The 21,426-nt window shown below is 40.7% G+C and overlaps 1 protein-coding gene and 1 long non-coding RNA gene across 2 annotated transcripts in view; one reads left to right on the forward strand and one right to left on the reverse strand.

Annotated features, from left to right (window-relative positions):
* DISC1 (DISC1 scaffold protein) overlaps nt 1-20,057 on the forward strand; it is a 352,017-nt gene extending 331,960 nt beyond the window's left edge. Inside the window, 3 exon segments of the mRNA XM_065588994.1 lie at nt 956-1,072; nt 15,066-15,164; nt 15,166-20,057. Of these exon segments, the coding sequence (XP_065445066.1) occupies nt 956-1,072; nt 15,066-15,164; nt 15,166-15,207 (258 nt within the window). The 3' untranslated portion in view covers nt 15,208-20,057.
* Nucleotides 6,317-21,426, reverse strand: part of LOC135982412 (uncharacterized) — a 128,159-nt gene continuing 113,049 nt past the window's right edge. The window contains exons 3-5 of the long non-coding RNA XR_010599759.1: nt 15,036-16,693; nt 13,691-13,741; nt 6,317-12,588 (exon numbers count right to left, since the gene is read on the reverse strand). This is a non-coding gene — a long non-coding RNA (uncharacterized LOC135982412). The remainder of the gene's footprint in view (nt 12,589-13,690; nt 13,742-15,035; nt 16,694-21,426) is intronic.

Genomic DNA, 21,426 nt, shown 5'->3' on the forward strand with positions numbered 1-21,426 from the left:
AATACATGTTGTTATAATAATATATGGAGATATACCTATCTCATAGAACTGGAAGGGACCCTGAAAGGTCATTGAGTCCAGCCCCCTGCCTTCACTAGCAGGACCAAGTACTGATTTTGTCCCAGATCCCTAAGTGGCCCCCTCAAGGATTGAACTCACAACCCTGGGTTTAGCAGGCCAATGCTCAAACCACTGAGCTATCTTAAGATAAAAAACATTAAATAATGGCACATATGTCAAGCCCGCCCAAAATTCTGAATTATTCAAGCAGTCTGTCAACACTTCAGACAGATTTTTTAGTCTTTTCAAAATTTTTTAGCAAATTTAGTGCTTGAAAGAGATGTCAACATTTATAGCCTTCAAGTAAAATTTTGAAAAATACCAGTGACTTCGAAGCCCAAGTGATGTTTTCAATAGCAACTTAGGCACTTAAAAAGTCTCACTGAAAGTCATTGGACCTAAATGTCTAAGTCACTTTTGAAAAATAGGACTTTGATTTCTAAAGTATTTTGGTGGTTTTGAAAATTGTACCCCTAGAGACGATAGTCTAGTTAACGATAGAACATGCACAGCATAGGCAGTGCAAGATTCCCCTTCACTGAAGGGGTGGGAGTGAGAGGGCAGTTCCGTCTCAGTGACCATTTAATTCCCTGCCGAGTATGACAATTATCGTGACTTATTTTGCTGCTTGGAGATGGATTGAGACCACCAGCTCATTTCATTTCACATAGGTCACCAAATCATTAGACAATAACAGCTTTCACTCAGTACAAACCGGACCATGGGTTTGAACGAGTGACCTAGCAATGCAAGGCACTATATCCTGTTACCAGTTCCCTGAGTCATCCAGTCTTATTGTTTTAAAATATTTATTTTATCCTTAATTTGCCATGAATTTGAACTGTACTAATGGAATAAATAGCAATCACCTTTTCTTTTCCTTTTCAACTCCTAGGACTTCCACTTATTTTCTGCAGAACTGGGAGAAAAATGTGAAGCAATAAGTGAGAAACTGGTGCAATTAGAAGATCAACTCCAAGCATCAGTCTGCAACTTGGATGACAGTTTTATTCATATCCTTTTGCTACATAAATTAGCTATTTATCTCCCAGCTTCATGTAAAGCACTAGTTTATTTTAGCATGATCTGGAAATGTTAAGTAAGGTGGAAATGAGTGAATTTAGCTACTGTGGACATTTTTGGTCTACTAAAACATTCCCATAGTGCTCATTCACTGTGGGTCTGATCCCATTGATGAAGTCAATGACAAGACTTCCGTTGACTTAAATAGGAGTGAGATAAATCCTGTAAATTTAATCTTAGACTAAATGTTGAAATAGTCATCTGCTTATCTCTATCAATCTAATCTCTGAGTTTTACAATGTACACATCACTGCAAGTGTCTAGTGCACTAAGTAGAACACGTGTAACAGCCAACACAAATCTGCACTTTCAAACATGATCTATTTAGTCAAATTAAATGCGAGTTCATGTGCAGTCAGAATTGATTATAGATCTCTAATCTGGCTATTGTTCCTTTTGAAATATCCAGTAGTTGCATCATGTGGCATCTACCATGTGATTTAACCTGCATACAGCACTGTACAGTGTAAATAGCCATAAGAGAGTTGGGTATTTGATTCTCTTCCAGCTGAAAGCCCTTGGATAAAATACAGAAAGAACCAAAAGGCTGCTTACGCCATCCAGCATCTGGGTAAAGGTTGCTTAACCTTTACAGAGCCATCTGCCATACCTACATATGTAGAAATTTCCCAACTTTAAAAGTACAGACTATTTTTTCATCTGTGTTGTCTAATCCTCTTATTGTGTTTATAGAAATAAATTACCTCCACCAAAGGTAATGATTCTGCTGAGAATGGAAATTAGCCTTCAGAAAGTGTAAATGTAAAAAGCATAAGAACAGATTGGTTGGGCTGGGGTCTTGGGTTAGTATTTATTCTTTGTAGCTGCTGAAGAGCTTACAATCAAAGCTATACAAGCCAAAGACATGATGAGCCATGGAACACTAGCTCAAGTAAGAGAAGATGGGAGGAGGATTTGGGTGGAGGAGAAGGTAACAAGCTTTCCTGGAGGAAGGAGCAGAAACAGGGCTTGCTATTGGTGAGGGAGTTTGCGATTGTTCTTGGCACAGGAGCAATGTGATAGAAATGAATAGGCATGAGTGCAAGAAGAACAATGAAGGGAGAAGTAAGGAAAGAGGTTCAGTAACAGCGTACAAAATGAGAGCCAATATCTAGATGGGGCCAAGACTATGTAACACTTTGAAGACTAGGATATGAAACTTAAATACAGATTGAATCCTTTCATTGGCTTTCTCAGAGGGCAGCAATTTTGTTGGAGTGTCAGGAGAGAAGAATGATTTTGAAACACTATATGGATTTGATTGGAGAGAAAAGATGGGAGAGGTGGGAAGGTCTAGAGAAAAAGTTTAAAACAGAAGATAATGATAGACAAGAACTGGACAAGGGTTTTCAGGGACTGGGGAGGAATGAAGAGAGGATGGCTATATTACAGAGAAAAAAGGGGCATGCTTAGTAAAGACAAGTAATGGGGAGAAGTGTAAATATACCACTGTGATTGTAAATCTGGAAGACAAAGTGTCACAGTTACAGGGAGAACGGCACCTTGGACCTCTTTTAGTCCCTCCCTCTCAAGTGCACCTGTTGTAACAGGGCTGGCTTCCTGCACTTCAATCAAGGCAGAACCACACAGACCAGTGACCCAGTCCCAGAGTGGGTTGCAGCCTTCCTGGTTCCCAGCCAGGTTAATGACACAGGCTGAACAGCGTTTGGAACCTCTAAGCCCTTTCGCTCTGGGAACCTGTGACCAGGGAGTTGATTAAAGCAACTCAAAACAGGGTCTTCAAAACAAAGTATTATTCATTTGTTTCCCCAGAGGCACAAAGCACATAGAGCAAAAGGTAAAAACAATAAAAAAGCTAGACACATTGCTCTGACCTACACCTTCATCATTCCTCATCAGCTTTTGTAGGTACCTGTTAGCCCAGCTAATCCCCATCGCTGGCTGGGAAAAATAGACTTTCTGCTTGCAGCAGGCTCTGGGTACCCCTTAGCCTATCAGCTTTCATTGATTCTCTCTGGGCAGCCTCACCTTGCTCACCTAACCCTCCTCCCTTTTCTAGGCCCATGCTCCTGTAATGGCTTAGTATTTCCCTTTGGTCTGTCTCTCATCAGCCTTGCCAAACAGCTCTCTCACTAGAGTTGGGACATAGGCATCACCTCTTCGTGGCTATAAACCTGGCCACTGTGTTTTACTGTTTGGTGGGATGCTCCTTATCTAGCCCATTATTTTACCTTTCCTGCTTGGTTCTTTTAACAATGCCTTTTGATCTAACTCTATAGCAACTCCATCATAAATAAGGAGAGTCATGCACCATATTCATAAAAAATAATACATGTTATTTCCCAGTTTGTCTCACACAAATTCTTAATCATTGTGTTTTCAATGGAGATAGAGAAGAGACAGAGTGGAGAAGTATTGAAAGGAAAGATGAAAAAAAAATCCTTTTTGGAGAGTTTGTAATGGTAGCTTGTAATGACACCCAAGAGGAGGTGCTAAAAAGACACCCGGAGATGAGGAACTGAACAGAAGGCATACAGTTCTAAGAAACGTAGATTTGAGAATCATCCTCATCAAGGCTGTAGTTGAAACAGTAAAGAGCAGACAAGGTCATGAAGGAAAGACAGTGTAGAGGCTAAGGACAAAATCTTAAGAGACACTAACAGATGGAAGGAAAGAGGAAGATGAGACACTTTATTTGAGATGCTGTATTGTTTTATAGACCTGGAGAGCCATTACCAACCTTGCAAAAGCTTTAAATCATAAAATAAGCCTGATATTCATTAAAAGTGCATAATATTTTTACTGTTTAAAATTCCTATGAGAAACAGAATGATTCAAGCCAATGTAATTAGCTATTTTGCAGTAATTTGTCATCACTTAGAATCCCTCACTGCTCTAAATGTTTGTCTTATTTTTACAGGAAGATAATTAACCTGTGTTTAGCCCAGACCAATTTGTAATGTGTCTGTGAGGCATTTGTATAGTATAATTGATCAACCTTAATCCTGTTTGAGATCTCTTTGCAATGCTATATACATACACCCATTTAACTCCCCTATAAAGAAATGGCAGGAGGTTCTAACTTTACACCTTATAGCTCATTCTTAATTGAGCCCAGTGTGTCCAATGGGTAGAAGAGCACTGGGAGACAGGAGTCTTCTATTCCCAGCTCTGCCACAGACTTGCTATATTTTCTTTTGGAAGTCACTTTACATCTATATTTGAATTAACCCAGCTGTGAAATGGGTCTGACAATAGTTACCCACCTTACAAGTTTGTTATGAGGTTTCATACATTTTTGTTTGAAGAGAACTTTTTGATTTTTGAATGACAGACACTACAGAAGCACATAGTATTAGTATTATTTTTATAAAGGCAGTATATGCTTCAATTTAGTTTAAATTCTAAATGTAAAAGTTAATTAAAAATCATTTTGAACTTTGAACAGACTTGTGGGTCAATCTCATTTAGAAACACAATCAAGTTTTCATCCAGATTAGCTTTGAGTGTCCCAAACCCCCATATTTCCTTTCCCACCTTGATCGCGTTTTAATAGACAATATCTTAACCCTAATATTAAGCAATTTTCACTATTCACAGGATTGATCTTAACATGATCATACACTTTGCAGTTAGCATTAAGATACATACAAGGTTCATAGGTAGTGTAATTAACAATAGTGAAGACAGACAATTTAATGGTGTTTGTTAAATGCACTATTAGGTGAAAATTTGGTTTCTAAGTCCAGGTACTGTAGATCACAACAGAAATCTGGAGATTTGGAAGTCATGGGTTTGCATCAAGACTTGGCTCTTTGACATTAGTGATTACATAAATGGAGTTAAATCCTGTAATGATGACTGGATAACATGTACATCATGTCCTGTGGGAAGGATGCTGTTATGGCTTCCAAGAGGTGCATCAAGAACAAATCAGAAAACTTATTTAAAGTTTGTTGAATATCTCAAGTGATTGCTAGCAGCATAGAGCCTTTAAACTCTAGATTACTGACTAAAATCCACTAAAGGTGAACGTAATCAAAAGTTATCAAGTTGTCCTTTTGTTTTATTTAAAAGGGATGAAAAAAATCAAATCTTTAAACCATTATTCAAAATCAATCTGTTGGCTGTTAAATAGCCTATGAAATAATTGTGGTCTTATTCCTGTGTTACAAAAACTAGCACCACAATTGGCACTAGTTACTATTGTCAACAGGGAGGTTAAGGATTGAGCTTTTCACAGCCTTTATTTATTTGACTTCAGTGAAAACACATCTCAAATGGTAAGTGCTTATGTGGTCTTTATTAAAAATACTTTTTAAGATATAAAACTATGTAAGGGCTAGATGTAATTTATTTGTAAAATATGATCTAGAACTTAATGAGTACTGTAAAAGCTTCCCAGCAAAACTCTTGATTGCTCTGTATTTAGATAAAAGAAAGGAAGCCATGAATATACTGAGGAGAAAAAAAAGTATGTATGGCCGAAATTTGCTGTGAAGGTGTATGGATGTCTCTTTTTAATGAAAAGGACTATAAACGTCCCACAGATAACTACATTCCTGCAGCTGTCAAGAAATTCTGCCAATATTTAGTATACATCATGGCTTTGATTAATAATTAAATCTATATTAAAGGAAATAATTCCCAGTTGCCATTGTTTTTCGTTATACATTTAGACGGCACATAACGCTCGAATCAGCCATGCTGTTACTAGTAATTGCTGGTGTGACATGAACAAAGGAGAAGGCGATATTTCTTGGTGTTGAATATTTACACAGAGCCTCTTGGGAGTCTCATTTGATATTGAAGTTTCTCACTGCAAATATTAAACAGTACCTTTGTATAAAAAAAGCATCAAACAGAATAAAAAATCCCCTCTGTAGCACTCTGACTGTCTGACATGTTTGCTAAATTATATGTAGCATAACCAAATACAACCACAAAACAGTCAACTATAGTTAATCAGTGGCAAGTGTATGAAAACAGTCTGCATCATTAATTGGAAAAACCAAAGAAGGAGAGGTGACTCATTGCTGGTGTCTGCAGGGCTGATGAGAGGTGTTACTTCACTGACAGTAAAGGCCTAGAATTTCCAGTAAAATTAAATGGCTCCTATATTGCAATTTCACAGTCATTTTTGTTCTTAATTAGCAGTTAGGGTTTGATAGACAATTTGAGTGCATGTAATAGTTCCTTCTAGAGAAAATGCTTTTGTTGAGAGAAAACTGGGTTGGGCTATCTTATGTTAAATGCACAAAATCCCCTCCTCCCCTTTAAAAAACCCCAAATAATGATTTTGAAGTTGTAATAGCATGTTTAAATGTTGATTAGACACACATAGGTCCTAACCTGTTTACTTCATCGTGTATTTGGTGAAGACATGGGGCTTGATTCTGGTCTCCTGTACATCAGTGTAAATTGGGGTAACTCTGCTTAGTCAATGGACTTACACCAGTGTAAAAATGATGCAAGAGCAGAATCAAGCCCCATGTCTTCACCAAATATGTGGTGAAATAAATATTTAGTTCTTTACCATACCTTAGTCAGGAGTCACCATCTGGATGAATCTTTAAGAAATTAACGTTCTGCATTACTGCAGGAACTCTCAGGGCAGTAGTAGTGTGGTGTTTGACTCTCCTCGGCCACCATCCCCCACAAACCCCAGCACCACCTTCATTTTTTATTACAGAATTGCAGGACCCACCAGGACACTTGTCATGCATGTACCAGTGGGTTTTGCAGCACTCCATTATGCCTTATAATTCCACATACTTATACTTCCATGGATGGCTCTCTTCCATACTCTATGTTGATAAATAAAGTAAGGAGATTCACAGATTAAAATAAGGTCTAGTTTTCAGCTTGGATCCCTGACACTCAGGATGGGAGGGACCAGCCGTAATACTTTTTTGGGAGGGGTGAGGAAGAGAACACCACTCTTAGTCCTTGGCCAATTCAAGACTTGGTTTTGACAGACAACTAAGAAAGCACCTGCAGTGCTCCTTTCATCACAGGAAGGGTTGCATTCATCATACAAGGAAGAAAAGGGTGATATACAAAGGCTGGAGATGGGCTTGGAGAACTCCTGGCCTCACTCCAGCCCCATGAGAACAGTGACAGAAACAGAGAAGAGTAATTGGAAGTAAAGGCATCCCTAGCTCGCTGCTCCTTCAATATAGTGTGGTGGGAATCACAACACCTACAGTATAAGACATAACATTATGTACTAATCTCAGACCACGGTGGTACTTAGAGCCACTGTAAATAGGCAGAGTAGTTTGCCAGGTAGAATAGGAAAAAACAACCAAACAACCCACAAACATCTTTCTGCCATTTGTGTTCCTCCTGTACATATTTCCCCCATGTATTCAGAGTGCACTATTTACAGCAAGCTGATATTACATTAGCAGAGATCTAAACCAGAAAATCCCAGTCTAAGCCATCACCTCAGCCTGCAGCTCCAAGGCCTTCTGTCACCCAACAAACTATTCTTAAAGAAGCAACAGGGGATCCTGTGGCACCTTTAAGACTAACAGAAGTATTGGGAGCATAAGCTTTCGTGGGTAAGAACCTCACTTCTTCAGATGAGTTTCCTGTCTTCCTCCCTGGGGTCTCTGGCTTGTAGCATCCAGCTCTTCTTCTGCCCTTGAGCACTTTGTGCCAGGGGAGGAAGAAGCTTAATTGGGCTAATCTCGTTTTCTAGCAGCAAACTAGTAGTAGCCCTGCATCCTGTCAGAGACATGCAATGAGTGTGACCCTCATGCTGAATCCATTTGTTACCAATAGAGGTTCTACATACTGCTTGAAAGCAATATATGTCCCTTTGCCACAGTATTTCAGCCTTAACTTTACAATTACTGGTGTCCTTTGGTTTGTCATATTGTGAATGTGGTGACATTCCTGAGACTACTAGAATTTATTTCAAGCATAAACCAGTCATATCTCTTGCTCCTCCAGCACACAGCTGCTTTTCTTCATATTTTTTCTTTTCTTTCTTTCTTTCTTCCTGCCTCATCGATATAATATTCAGTGGTAGTGAAGCATATAATTTTTGCTTCCATTTTTTTCTACCGAAAAACCTTTTGTAATCATTTAGCATATTACAAATAACAGCATGTTGTTCCAGGCTGCATATCAAAGGTAATTAAATCTCAGGGGTTTCTTGGTGTTCATAAACTGCATGAGCTATGCTTTTACCAGTTCTGATTTCAGCAGAACTTTATGATTAAATTACATCTTGGTATTCAATCTGCAGGGCCGGCATTAGACTCGCTGGGGCCCAGGGCAGAAACGAAGGAGTGGGTCCCCCACTCTGCCTCCCTTACCTGCTCACACATTGGATTTCTGCAACGTTTCTGAAACTGAAGCACAAACCCCCACCACACAGGGCCCCCTACAGCATGGGGCCCTGGGCAATTAGCCTGCTTGCTATCCTCTAATGCTGGCCCTGGGTCTGAGACCACTTATTACACAATAACAATATTTCCCTGCCTCACAAAGGTGGTGTGAGGCTTAATTCACTAGTGCTTGTAAAGTGCTTTGAGATCACTGGATAGGAAAAGTACATAGAAATGCATATTATTATTGTTATTTATATGAAGTCATAGATTAGATTAATAAAGCTGCCCAAAAATTAAGAGAAATGTACCCTCTACTAAAAAAAAATGTTTTTCCCCCCATGATAAAGTGTAAAGAGTGAAACATCACAGTAAATGAATATAAATTACATAAAAGATGAAGTTTTGAGGAAGCTATAATAGAATCAAAAGCTGCCAAAAGGCTTTTCAAACTGGTGTTCGTGCCTGCCATAGGAGTGATTTGCATAACTTTCCCATGATTCTCTATAGTCATATTTTCAAAAGAGAGAGAGAGAGAGAGAGCTAGCTTGCTTTTTACAGTCGCATAACCTAAGGGTGCCTTTTTGTTTTGACATTGCATTGACATTGTACTTGGGTAAAACAACATTTCATAATGGATGAGCTCTAAGAAGGCCAAAAGCAGTATAGCATTTCCTTTCTGTGTATTAAGTTTTGAAAAAAGTAAGGTTTTTGTTCCAGCTCCAGTCTTTTCTCATTTAGAACTCAGGGTCTCACGATACCCTATGATGCTTTACTGTTGTAAATTAAGATTTGCTCTTCTCTATTATCTGTTGAATCTGTGTTCGCGTTTTTGGGCCCTGATACTGCAATCTGACCTGTGCAGGAAGATTACTGAGTAAATTAAGAAGGGGGAAAAGAGGTCAAGAAATGGTCCAAGAAAATTAGACAATTGGCTTGTTGTTCTTCCTGAGATGGCAGTTCCTCTGACTCATCACCAGAAGGCTCCAGAGCTAAAAGCTGTTTTTTTCGCACATAGAAAGAATAAGCATAATAAAATATTAGATTCCAGTGTAACGTGTCTGGGTAGGCCTCTATGGCTGAACACTTCACATGCAATCAGAGGAACAGAGACACTGGCAGAAAAGGGGGCCCAAAACTCCCTGGACTAACCAGACACTGCTTATGCTGTGATCAACCATGCCACAACTTCCAAACTAACCAAACCCTGCTCATAGGGCAGGTCAGCCATGCCACATCTGCTAGACTAACACAGCTCTGCTCATTATGGGTCGACCATGCCTCATACAGCCGGCTGTAGAGGACTGAGAGGGAGAGCAGCGCAGACATGGAGGAACAAGCAGGCGGTAAGGGGCCTCTTGGCTCACCACTTATGTCTGACTGACTAACTCTGCCTGCTTTAACAAGGGGTGGTAACCCTTTTGGAATCCTGCCTTGTTCACCCTAGGTTTCAGTGAGGCAACACAGCTGTGCTCTGCGGCTCTTCTGTAGTGCTGTCTGGCTCATTAACAAATGCAGTCAGACAAAGACCCGCCCTATGCAGCTGTTAAGTAGCTATGCCTGGCTCACTAAGGTTATGTCTACACTGGGAGAAAAAACACAACAAACCACACCATAGCAGAGAGTCTTAAAGCCTGGGGTCAACTGACTTGGGCCCGTGCTACAGGGCTAAAAATAGCAGTGTAGACATTCCCACTTGAACTGAAGCCCAGGCTCTGAAACCTGGCAAAGGGGGAGGATCTCAGAGCCCTGACACCAAGCCGAGTGGGAACATCTACATTGCTATTGTTAGCCCTGGAGAATGAGCTCTGTGAACCTGAGTCAGTTGACCCATGCTCAAACTCTCTGCCAGGGGGTTTGTTTTGTTTGTTTTTTTGCAGTGTGCATGTACCACACAGGATCCATTGAGACAAAGGGCTGCATCATGCAGCTGTTATCTAGCTCTTCCTGGCTTACTAAGGAGTTCAGGGCTAGGCCAAAACCATGTTAGCAGCTTAGCAATTCGGGGAGCCATTAGATAAAGTCATGACAAAGTCCTCAGCTAAATCAAAAAGACCTTCAGGACTTCCTGATTACAAATGCAGGAAAAGGAATAGCCAGCTCTATTACAGGCTTAAGTATCCTTTTCATGGCTAATCCCCTAAATACAGAAGGTGAGGCTACACAAAGTCAGATGGAACAAGTTTAAGGCCGGGAAGAGGAGAGAGCACTCTTCCCATAGTGCAAATTCCAACACTAGAACAACTCCTGACTGTGGTCAGGTGGGTCCAGTAAGCAACAACTGGGGGTGGGGTAGCTATTAAAATTCAAGGACCAATTGCCTCTCAACATTAGACAGATGGGCCCCGGATGTTGTTCAAGAAAAGTGAGTCAGAAGATTCCAAATAATTTTCTCCCTTCTCCACTACTCTCAAATCCCTCAAAAGTGGCAGAATATACCAAAGGCTATAGATCCTCTTTTGCGAATCATTGTGACAAAGAGAGCCACCGAGGCAGTGATGTTCTCCTGCCAATATTCATTCTTATTTCTGGTACCCAAGAGATCTGGGGAGGACAGAGCTGTGTTGGATTAAAAGCGCCTGAACAAGTTCATAAGGAGGCCCAGGTTCAAGATGGACACTTTGAAGTCAATAGTGGGAGTGATCTGCCAGGATGATTACCTTATATCAAGAAGTTGATGGATTTCCACTCCATACGGCTAAATGCAGTGCCTCTGATATAAGGTATCAGTCGACTTGAGGGAGGCCTACCTTCACGTGCCAGTTCATCGGGGCACAGGGGAGTTTTGCAACTTACTCATGAGGCCAATCATTTTCAATACAAATTGCTGCTTTTCAGACTATCATCACAAAATTACTCATTTTGGTGGCTGTTCACAGGCAGTAGTAGATACGGATGTACCCTTTCCTGGGTGACATTTAAATAAGAGCCCCATCCAAGGAGGAGTCCACTTGAGTAACTTGGACCATAATTCATATGTTGCAACAGCATGGATTCCATAGTACATTCCAAAAAGGTTCATTTTCAGCCATCTGAGTGCCTAGTTTATCTAGATGTAGAGGCCCACAAAATGTTTGTCAGCTGAAAGATAGGACAAGATTAGATCAGCAATTACCCTCCTGAGGAGATGCCCAAGGACATCAGTCAGCATTCTGAGTGTTCTAGGGGTGATCGTGTCCTGCATAGGGATAGTGCTCTGAGCAAGTATGCATATGAAGACTCTCCAGGGCTTCCTGCTGTTGATTCCCTTGTTCTCTGATTTTTCCATCTCAGAAAGTGACCATTTTGTCACTTGTTCTGAATTCCCTGGATTGCTGGATGAGTCTGGAGAGGTTCCAGGGAGAGATGAACATGGCAGAACCAGACAGGTCTGTCATAACAGATGCAAGTCTGGAAGGATGAGGAGTATTCTCCTAGAAGTGTGTGACTTAAGGAACATGGTCCTTTTTCAAACAAAACAAAAGAAAAGCATAAATTTTCTAGCACTGGTGGCAATAAAATACTCTCTTCAGCGTCTGGCCTCAGCATTGCTGAACAGTCATATCCTTATAATAATGGACAGTCTATCAGTAATGGCATATGTAAGCCTTTGGGCAGTATGAGGTTAAGGGATCTACAGAAAGCAGCAGCATCATTGATGCAGTCAGTGAAGGCCCATCTGCTGTCTATCAACACCTTGCACATCAAGGGCACCAGCAATAAAAATGTTGACTGGCTGAGCAGAAGGAAAATCAGTTAGGCATAATGGAGTCTTCACAACAAATCCTTCCAATTGAATACCAAAATTTTCAAAATTCCAGTTCTGGAAGGCTTTCCAATACTTTGCCAGGAGACGAGAACCAGAAGCCCTGGGCATACATGCCTTTCCCCTAGTGCCCATTGCCACCAGGGTAATATAGACGATTAGAAAGGAGGAAATGGGTGTGATCTTAGTGGCTCCTCATTGGCCTGGAAGGCTTTGGTTTCCTGACCTGGTGGACATGTCAGTGGGAGTTACCATTTTTCCTGAATCCAAGACCAGATTTGTTATCTCAGGAACCAGTTCTTCACCAAGATCCAAGCAAGTCAAATCTAGCAGCTTGGCATTTGAAAGGAAGTTTCTAAAATGAAAGGTTTGCTGGTCTTGTCAAAACTCTGTTGGCATCTAGGAGAAAGTAAAAAAAAAACAGGTCTTATACAAGGATTTGGCTAAATACACACAGTAGGAGACTTATTCAGCATCATTTAACCAAAATGTCTTATGTTCCGGAATTTTTACATGGCAGTTTTTATGTCAGGTTGCAGGCTAATACCTTAAAAGTACACATTTCTGCACTGTCGACAATTTTGAGTGCATCTAGAAGGTCTTCTGTGTTCCACCATAACAACGTGTGTCTCTACATTAGAGCAGTTCAGCTATTGGGTCCTTCTAAGGTGCAGAGAGCACTACCTTGGGATCTGAACATTGTGCTCAATGCCTTAGTGCAGGTGCACTTTGAACTTATTAAATCAGCTTCATTGCACTACTTGGCTATCAAATTAACCTTTTTCATCCCTACCAGCTTGCCCAGAAGGGTGTCCGAGTTGGGAGCTCTATCAACTGATCCATCCTTCTGCATCTTCCATAAAGATAAAGTGGTTTTGTGAATGGCTCCCACCTTTATTCCAAAAGTAAATTTTATTTTTCATTGAGCATAATGAGCACAATTAAGCATTTTTCATTGCTTTCCTTTTGTCCACATCCTTCTCACCCAAAGGCGAAACTATGGTATTTGTTGGATGCAAGCAAGCCTTAAAGGCATATCTGAAAAGAACTGAGAGCTTAAGACCAGCCTTCCTGGTCTTATTTCATCCAAGGTAAAGAGGAGCTAAAGCATCTAGATCATCAATCTCACAGTGTATACGCTGGTGTGTATAGAGCAAAAGGTCTCAATCCTCCAGTGGAAACAAGAGTTCACTCAGTACAAGCGGAGGTGGCATCATGGGTTGAGAAAGTGCAGGCCCCTTCTCAGGCAATCTAAAACTGCAGTTTGGTCATTCCTGCATACATTTTCTAAGTTTTACAACACAGATACTCAGTCTTCAGCTGATGCAACCTTAGGCAGGTAGGGCCTGCATGGTGTAGTGATTCCTTAGAGTAAGAGAATCCTTTCTATGAGTGACATTTTGTTCCCTCCCTAGGAATTTTGTCACTGTTCAGAAAATCCTACATTGAGGATCTGTGGACCTTGCCTGGAGAGAGAATGGGAGAATTTGTGGTTGCTTACCTGAAAATGTTCCCTTCTTGAAAGGGATAGGTCCACAGAGCCGGCCTTCCCCTGGAAATCCATTAAGAGAAATCTGTCAAACTTGTGGTTAAAGTTCTCTGCAGAAGTTAAAATCTTTCTTCTTGTTCATGTTTCTTGTCAAGTATTTTTTTGCAAGGTACTGATGCAGGATGAGACACTCCCTTTTTGTTTCACAACCCAGAGGGCTTAGCTTTGGAAGCATCTTGTAACTGAGGGAGTCTTTGGAAGGTGGAGCAAGTTCTGCCCCCTCTGGCTACAAACCTGTGATGACTAAGGCTATGTTTATGTCACACAGGTCCTGGCAAGGTTCCAGCATAAGGTGACAGACTCCTGAGGGGGCCCTCCTCAGGGTTCTAGCAATGGGTGACAGCCTCATGGGCAGTGGGGGGAAGCACTCCTCAGGCAAGCAGCTGGGGGTGTCCCATTTTCTCTTTGGGAAATATGGTCACCCTGCAGCTCCCAGCCACCATGGATGGAAGGGGGCCCCCTGCAGCTTCCATGAGAAGAGGGGGAACCCCACAGCTCCCAGCCACCATGGCGGCAGGGGGAAACCATGGAGCTGCAGCAGCAAAAGTCACAGACAGGTCACGGCGTCTGTGAATCTTTGTTTACTGCCCATGACCTGTCCATGACTTTTACTAAAAATAACCATGACAAAATCTTAGCCTTAGTGATGACCCATACTGAGGCTCTGTGGACTTATCCCTTCAAAGAAGGGAGAATTACTTGAAAATTATCCCATTTCCTATGTATAAAGTTCTGGGGAGGACTCATGTGCAAGTGTGTGGCTTCCATTGAGTTCAGGCAGCACAATGCATGTGAATCCAAAGATAGTACTTGGTCTTATATTAGTGAGAATTACTGTTCAGGAGCTCAGGGGTTGCCACATTAATAGCAGGAGCTCTTTTGATATCCATTAATAACTGTGCTGAGATTTCAGGTTATTCCAATTGGAGATTGACTGCAATAGTGTCTTTGGGCATCAGAATAGACAACCTCTATATTGATCTACACCTTCCTCCCCTCCCCCTCCCCCCCCCCCCCCAAAAAAAAAACCCCAAACAAACCCTCCAACCAACCGAGTTCTTTTCTAACCCTTATAAGAGAACCGCTAAGTAATGCCATTTGAGGACTTCAGAATTACTGGAAATCCTAAATAATTAATTAATTAGTTAGTTAATTAATTAATGTGAAATATGAATATTTAATCCAAACAGTTTGGAAGAACTTGAAGCCACAATTAGATAGCAATGCCCATCTGTTGTGAACAGCAGAACAATAATTTATTTCATAACTTGGAGAGAGAAAAGGGGCTGCCAATCACCTTTAGGTTTATTCCTTAATAAAGCATGTACAGTCGCTACAGAGGGAGATCCAGATGGTGAAGGAAACTCTGCAGGCCATGCTTATGCAGCTCCAGCCGGATAAGGAGGCAGGAGAAGATGAGGCTGGAGACTTCCTCTGTGACAGCTGGTGTCCAGGAAAACAAGACTTAAAGGAATAATATTGAGGGGGGTCTGGTGTTTTAATGGTAATTCACAAAGGGTTGCTTTTAGTAACTGAATACTGTCTTACCAAGCCTTGAGGATCTCTTCTCTCCCTGCATAACTAACAACAACTAAATCAATTATGGAGAAATGGAGCCTGGAGGTTTATCAACAGAAGTGTTCTACACAGCTTCCCATGTTCAGGCACAGACTGGAAACCAGCTTTCAGAGCGGAGCAGCTCCTGTAATTGTGTCGATTACAAACTGATACATTTCCAGTGATTCAGCAGAGTCTCCTTTAATGTCAGAGTGAGATTTTTCTAACTTGTTATAAACAACTTCCTTACTCGTGCATTCTTCAGTCTTTTTCTCCTTCAGTATGTCACGTTAAAGGCAGTATTCTTCAGTATTGCTGAGAGACAGCTGAGGGAATAAGTAATTTTTTGTCTTTGTAACATCTTTCTTACACCCAAGTTATTTTCAGATTCCTACAAAATGTAAGACCACTAGGATAGAATTCAAAATAACCAAATTCTTCTAACTTAAATTAGGGCTACATTTACCCAGTGGCATTCAACAAAGCAGAGAAAATTAACATCAGACTAGAGAACAATAGCTTTTCAACCATTTTCATTTACATTTTATAGCAAATGCATATTAATACCAAAAGCTCCGAATATTTAAAGTGATAACCTGCTGATTTGTGGTCTTTATATTTGAATAATGTATGAACATTAAGTATTTTTTCTTAATACTATGCTTACTTCTTTAACCTGCCCTATATTGTCATAAAAATGAAAGGTTTTTGGATGTGTATATACATACGTATATTTGATAAAGTTATAGTATCTGTTTAAACTCTATTTGCTACAGGAAAAAATAAAAGGAATGGAACTAAAACCAGCTGAATATTGGTGATTTACAATGGTGCAGTATTCAAACAATTAGTAAATTGTGTACTCATAAATCAAAACATTCTTACTTGGATGCTAAAATAAATTGAGGTTATCACATTTTCATTTGGAATCCTATTTCTGCTATTTGCTGCAGAGACTATGAGGGGGGAAATTAAAATAAATAAATAAAACAGCTATTTAAAAACTCAATTCAATGTAATTCAATCTTTAATTTTCAAGCCAATTATTCACAACAGTTGCTTGTACATTTTTGAAAAATGGACTTTTTAAAAATAATAATTTACGTTTGTGCCATTAGAGTTGCTGGGTTTACAAATAAAGCATGTGGTTTCTCAGACATTAATCCCTGGACTACTAGCCAGATAGACCTTCAAAACTGTGCTCATTCTTCTTTGTGTACTTAAAGACTAGAGTTAAAATTTCTACCTCAAAATGTTAAATATATATGTAAAAAGCTCCAGGCAGCTGAGATTTATAACAGAGTTATAATTTCATCCAGGGAGGTAAAACTGACAAACCATGAGAGTCAAGTTCCAGTGGTTTGTGTAGTCATCAGATCTTCAGGATGGATTACAGCCCTGTAATTCAAAACATGGTTGGCTTTTATCTTTAGATCAGAATCCGTGTTGTGATGAAGAGTCCTGGGTCAGTGCCTTGCATGGGCTTCCGTTCTCCTTTCTCCCCTTGCAGCCTTTCCCTTACTCATCCACAGCCTCCAATGGAGGGCTCCTGCTGCTGCTTCTGTTTCTCTTCCTTCAACCTACCTGCTCACCCTCTTCAAGCTATCTTGGAGAGTTCCTGCACATTGCCTCTCCACTGCACTTTCTGCAAACATCCATAGAAGTGGATGAACAAAGCCTTAGTTCAGGGGTAGGCAACCTATGGCACGCTTGCCGAAGTCGGCACGCGAGTTGATTTTCAGTGGCACTCACACTGCCCGGGTCCTGGCCACCGGTCCGGGGGGCTCTGCATTTTAATTTAATTTTAAATGAAGCTTCTTATAGTTATATATTATAGACTTATAGAAAGAGACCTTCTAAAAATGTTAAAACGTATTCCTGGCATGCGAAACCTTAAATGAGAGTGAATAAATGAAGACTCGGCACACCACTTCTGAAAGGTTGCCAACCCCTGCCTTAGTTACCAGTAGGGTGACCAGACAGCAAATGTGAAAAATCGGGACAGGGGTTGGGGGGTAATAGGAGCCTACATGAGAAAAAGACCCAAAAATCAGGACTGTCCCTATAAAATCGGGACATCTGGTCACCCTAGTTACTAGTCATAGGCAAACCAAGTGCAGACTGTATGCTGCTATTGTTTTGCTAACAGGGTGAAATTCACCCTTATGCATAGGGCCAGCTCACAGCCTATGTACTACTTAAATCCCACTTAATGGGGGGCGGGGAGAGAGCTTATTCTGCACAGTGATGAAATTCAGCCTACCCTCCTTAAAGTTAGTGACAATTCTGGGTGAAAAGTGATGGTAGAATATGGCCATAAAACTGCCATGATTACCAAAAAAAGAAGAACAGGAGTACTTGTGGCACCTTAGAGACTAACAAATTTATTAGAGCATAAGCTTTCGTGGACTACAGCCCACTTCTTCGGATGCATATAGAATGGAACATATATTGAGGAGATATATATACACACATACAGAGAGCATAAACAGGTGGGAGTTGTCTTACCAACTCTGAGAGGCCAATTAATTAAGAGAAAAAAACTTTTGAAGTGATAATCAAGCTAGCCGAGTACAGACAGTTTGATAATAAGTGTGAGAGTACTTACAAGGGGAGATAGTCAATGTCTGTAATGGCTCAGCCATTCCCAGTCCTTATTCAAACCGGAGTTGATTGTGTCTAGTTTGCATATCAATTCTAGCTCACCAGTCTCTCTTTGGAGTCTGTTTTTGAAGTTTTTCTGTTGTAATATAGCCACCCGCAGGTCTGTCACTGAATGACCAGACAGGTTAAAGTGTTCTCCCACTGGTTTTTGAGTATTTTGATTCCTGATGTCAGATTTGTGTCCATTAATTCTTTTGCGTAGAGACTGTCCGGTTTGGCCAATGTACATGGCAGAGGGGCATTGCTGGCACATGATGGCATATATCACATTGGTAGATGTGCAGGTGAACGAGCCCCTGATGGTATGGCTGATGTGATTAGGTCCTATGATGATGTCACTTGAATAGATATGTGGACAGAGTTGGCATCGGGGTTTGTTACAAGGATAGGTTCCTGGGTTAGTGGTTTTGTTCAGTGATGTGTGGTTGCTGGTGAGTATTTGCTTTAGGTTGGGGGGTTGTCTGTAAGCGAGGACAGGTCTGTCTCCCAAGATCTGTGAGAGTAAAGGATCATCTTTCAGGATAGGTTGTAGATCTCTGATGATGCGCTGGAGAGGTTTTAGTTGGGGGCTGAAGGTGACAGCTAGTGGTGTTCTGTTATTTTCTTTGTTGGGCCTGTCTTGTAGGAGGTGACTTCTGGGTACTCGTCTGGCTCTGTCAATCTGTTTTTTCACTTCAGCAGGTGGGTATTGTAGTTTTAAGAATGCTTGATAGAGATCTTGTAGGTGCTTGTCTCTATCCGAGGGATTGGAGCAAATGCGGTTATATCTTAGAGCTTGGCTGTAGACAATGGATCGTGTGGTGTGTCCTGGATGGAAGCTGGAGGCATGTAGGTAAGTGTAGCGGTCAGTAGGTTTCCGGTATAGGGTGGTATTGATGTGACCATCGCTTATTAGCACAGTAGTGTCCAGGAAATGGACCGCTTGTGTGGATTGATCTAGGCTGAGGTTGATGACACTTATTATCAAACTGTCTGTACTCGGCTAGCTTGATTATCACTTCAAAAGTTTTTTTCTCTTAATTAATTGGCCTCTCAGAGTTGGTAAGACAACTCCCACCTGTTTATGCTCTCTGTATGTGTGTATATATATCTCCTCAATATATGTTCCATTCTATATGCATCCGAAGAAGTGGGCTGTAGTCCACGAAAGCTTATGCTCTAATAAATTTGTTAGTCTCTAAGGTGCCACAAGTACTCCTGTTCTTCTTTTTGCGGATACAGACTAACACGGCTGTTACTCTGAAACCTGTCATGATTACCAAGTTATAATGCTGTTGGGCCTAAATGTGGGCTAACATCTAACAGAGCCAAGGCTCACCAACTGCCAGAAATGACAGTTCATGGTTTTACTAATCCAAGATGAGTTCACCCTGCATATATAACAACGCACACAGGCCCAGAGTGTGAACATCATGCTCACTTTGGTTAGCAGTTACTCACGTGAGTACCACCATGGGGAGAAGGCAGAGCTTTGTCATTGTTGACTGTGCAGCACGTGTGAGCCAAACATGGCCCACACTGACTATTTATAAATCACAAAGCACAGCAAGAAACAAATGGAACTGCTTTGCAGCAGTTCAAGTCACAGCACTTTTCTCACAATGACTCTCAGCCTTCAAGTAGGGACAGTTAATCCTCAGATTCTGTTCTTTTGTCTAGCTGTGCATTCTAGCTGTATGAGTTTTTGAAGAAATTTCATTTTGATTTAAAACGTTGTGGCTTTCATGTTTCATGTCTTCAAAGCATTGTTAGTTTTTAATTAAAATAAGTATACAACCACTATAATAAAAACACTGAAGTCTTAGGCTAACAGTCATTACTTGATTTGTATGTAATTTTATATTTTGATGTATTAACATTTTATTTTATTACACATCTCTCTCGCTCTCTCTCTTTGTGGCCTATATTTTTAATTTATCATTCCATTATCTTTACTGTTTGTTGTGGGAAGTTAACAGCCAACCCAATAATTGTTCTAAGTCAGTCTGAATAAAAGGTGTAATAAAGTAAATCATTTACTGCACCTCTGTCACCTTTCTTTTACTGTGGATAGGAAATATATTATTCTGCAAATAAAGAGAACACTGTTTATAAAAAATGTTGTAGGGTCTACATGCATTTATTGTTCATTCAGTTTACCAAAGCTTTTAGCTTTAAGTGTGAAAAGTCAGTGTCTGGCAACTTGCAGAGAAGGAAGGAAGCGTCTATTAGGGAAGTTCTGGGAACATCCCACCTTCTGGAAACGTTTCTGAAAATCCATTCCACTAGGTGCAATTTAGTGCAACAGCAAACTATATTGATTTTCAGAAGTCTCTTTGCATGAAAGGGGTAGTAAGGATAGTCGGTAGCTAGGGCATGTACTGGGACTTGAGACCGCAGTTCAATTCCCAGTTCAGCCAGAGACTTTCTGTGTGATCTAGTCACTTAGTTTCCTCAATTCACCAACAGTAAAACACTTCCCTGCTTCCCAGAGATATTGTGGGAATAAAGTCCATTAATGATTGTGAGGTGCTCAGATACAACAGCCATGAAGGGCCAGTTAAGTACCTAGATTGATTTTTTTTTTAACCTCTAAGCCTTAGTACAAGATCTCTGCAACAGCCAAGTCCCAATTAAGGTCTATTTGAGAATGTAAGTGTGAGTTTAGTGGTACACAGGCCTTATCCTGCCCCTCTGAACAGGGGTGAATTTCACCCTGAATGAGCCAGGGATGCAAATCATCTCTTGCAGGGCCGGTTTAGCAGGTACCCAGGAGAAAGCAGGAATCCCACCATGGATAAATCCCTCCCTCCCCACACATCCCACATATTCCCACATTTAACACACACCCCTATGCTCCCTCCTTTAATTCATACAGAGCTAAAGTGAGATACAGTGTCATGAGAGGGGACTATAAATTCCCCATCAATTTGGTCTCTGAACATGCACACACCAAAGAGAAAAGAAAATGGGAAACCAAACGCACACCCGGAGCAGACTGTAAACACTTTGGAATAGCTGTTGCTCTCTGTATTTAAAATTTACTTTGGGAAATAAGGGGTGCGGGAAGGGTGGGAGAGAGAAACAGCCTGAGGATGGCTCTGATCTATCCAAATATTTTTGTTCTCAATCAGTTAGCTAATCCCTTTTTCTAAGGCTTGACATTTCAGTCTTTTACTTTCCTATCATTACTTAGTAAATCAAGATAAGCACCTCTTTTCTAGAGAGGCTGGAGAAGGCAGTTACAGAATGGCTCCCAGGCACGCAGCAGTGCTTCAGAGAGCTTCAGGGTGGAATTAGAATAATCTTTATGTATCCTCTTAGTTTGCTATCCTATTAAAAGTGAGACTGGGACCAAGAGATTTTTAGTTTCAGAGATTTAGCATATGCAACAAAGAAGCTCTAAAAAAAAGTATGCGCATACAGATTTTTTTCTGCACTGTCAAGGAGGATAATAAAAACTGAAGGACGCAGAATATTTCTTCTGC

Source organism: Chrysemys picta, chromosome 3, assembly GCF_011386835.1.
Source record: "Chrysemys picta bellii isolate R12L10 chromosome 3, ASM1138683v2, whole genome shotgun sequence".
Lineage (NCBI taxonomy): Eukaryota > Metazoa > Chordata > Testudines > Emydidae > Chrysemys > Chrysemys picta.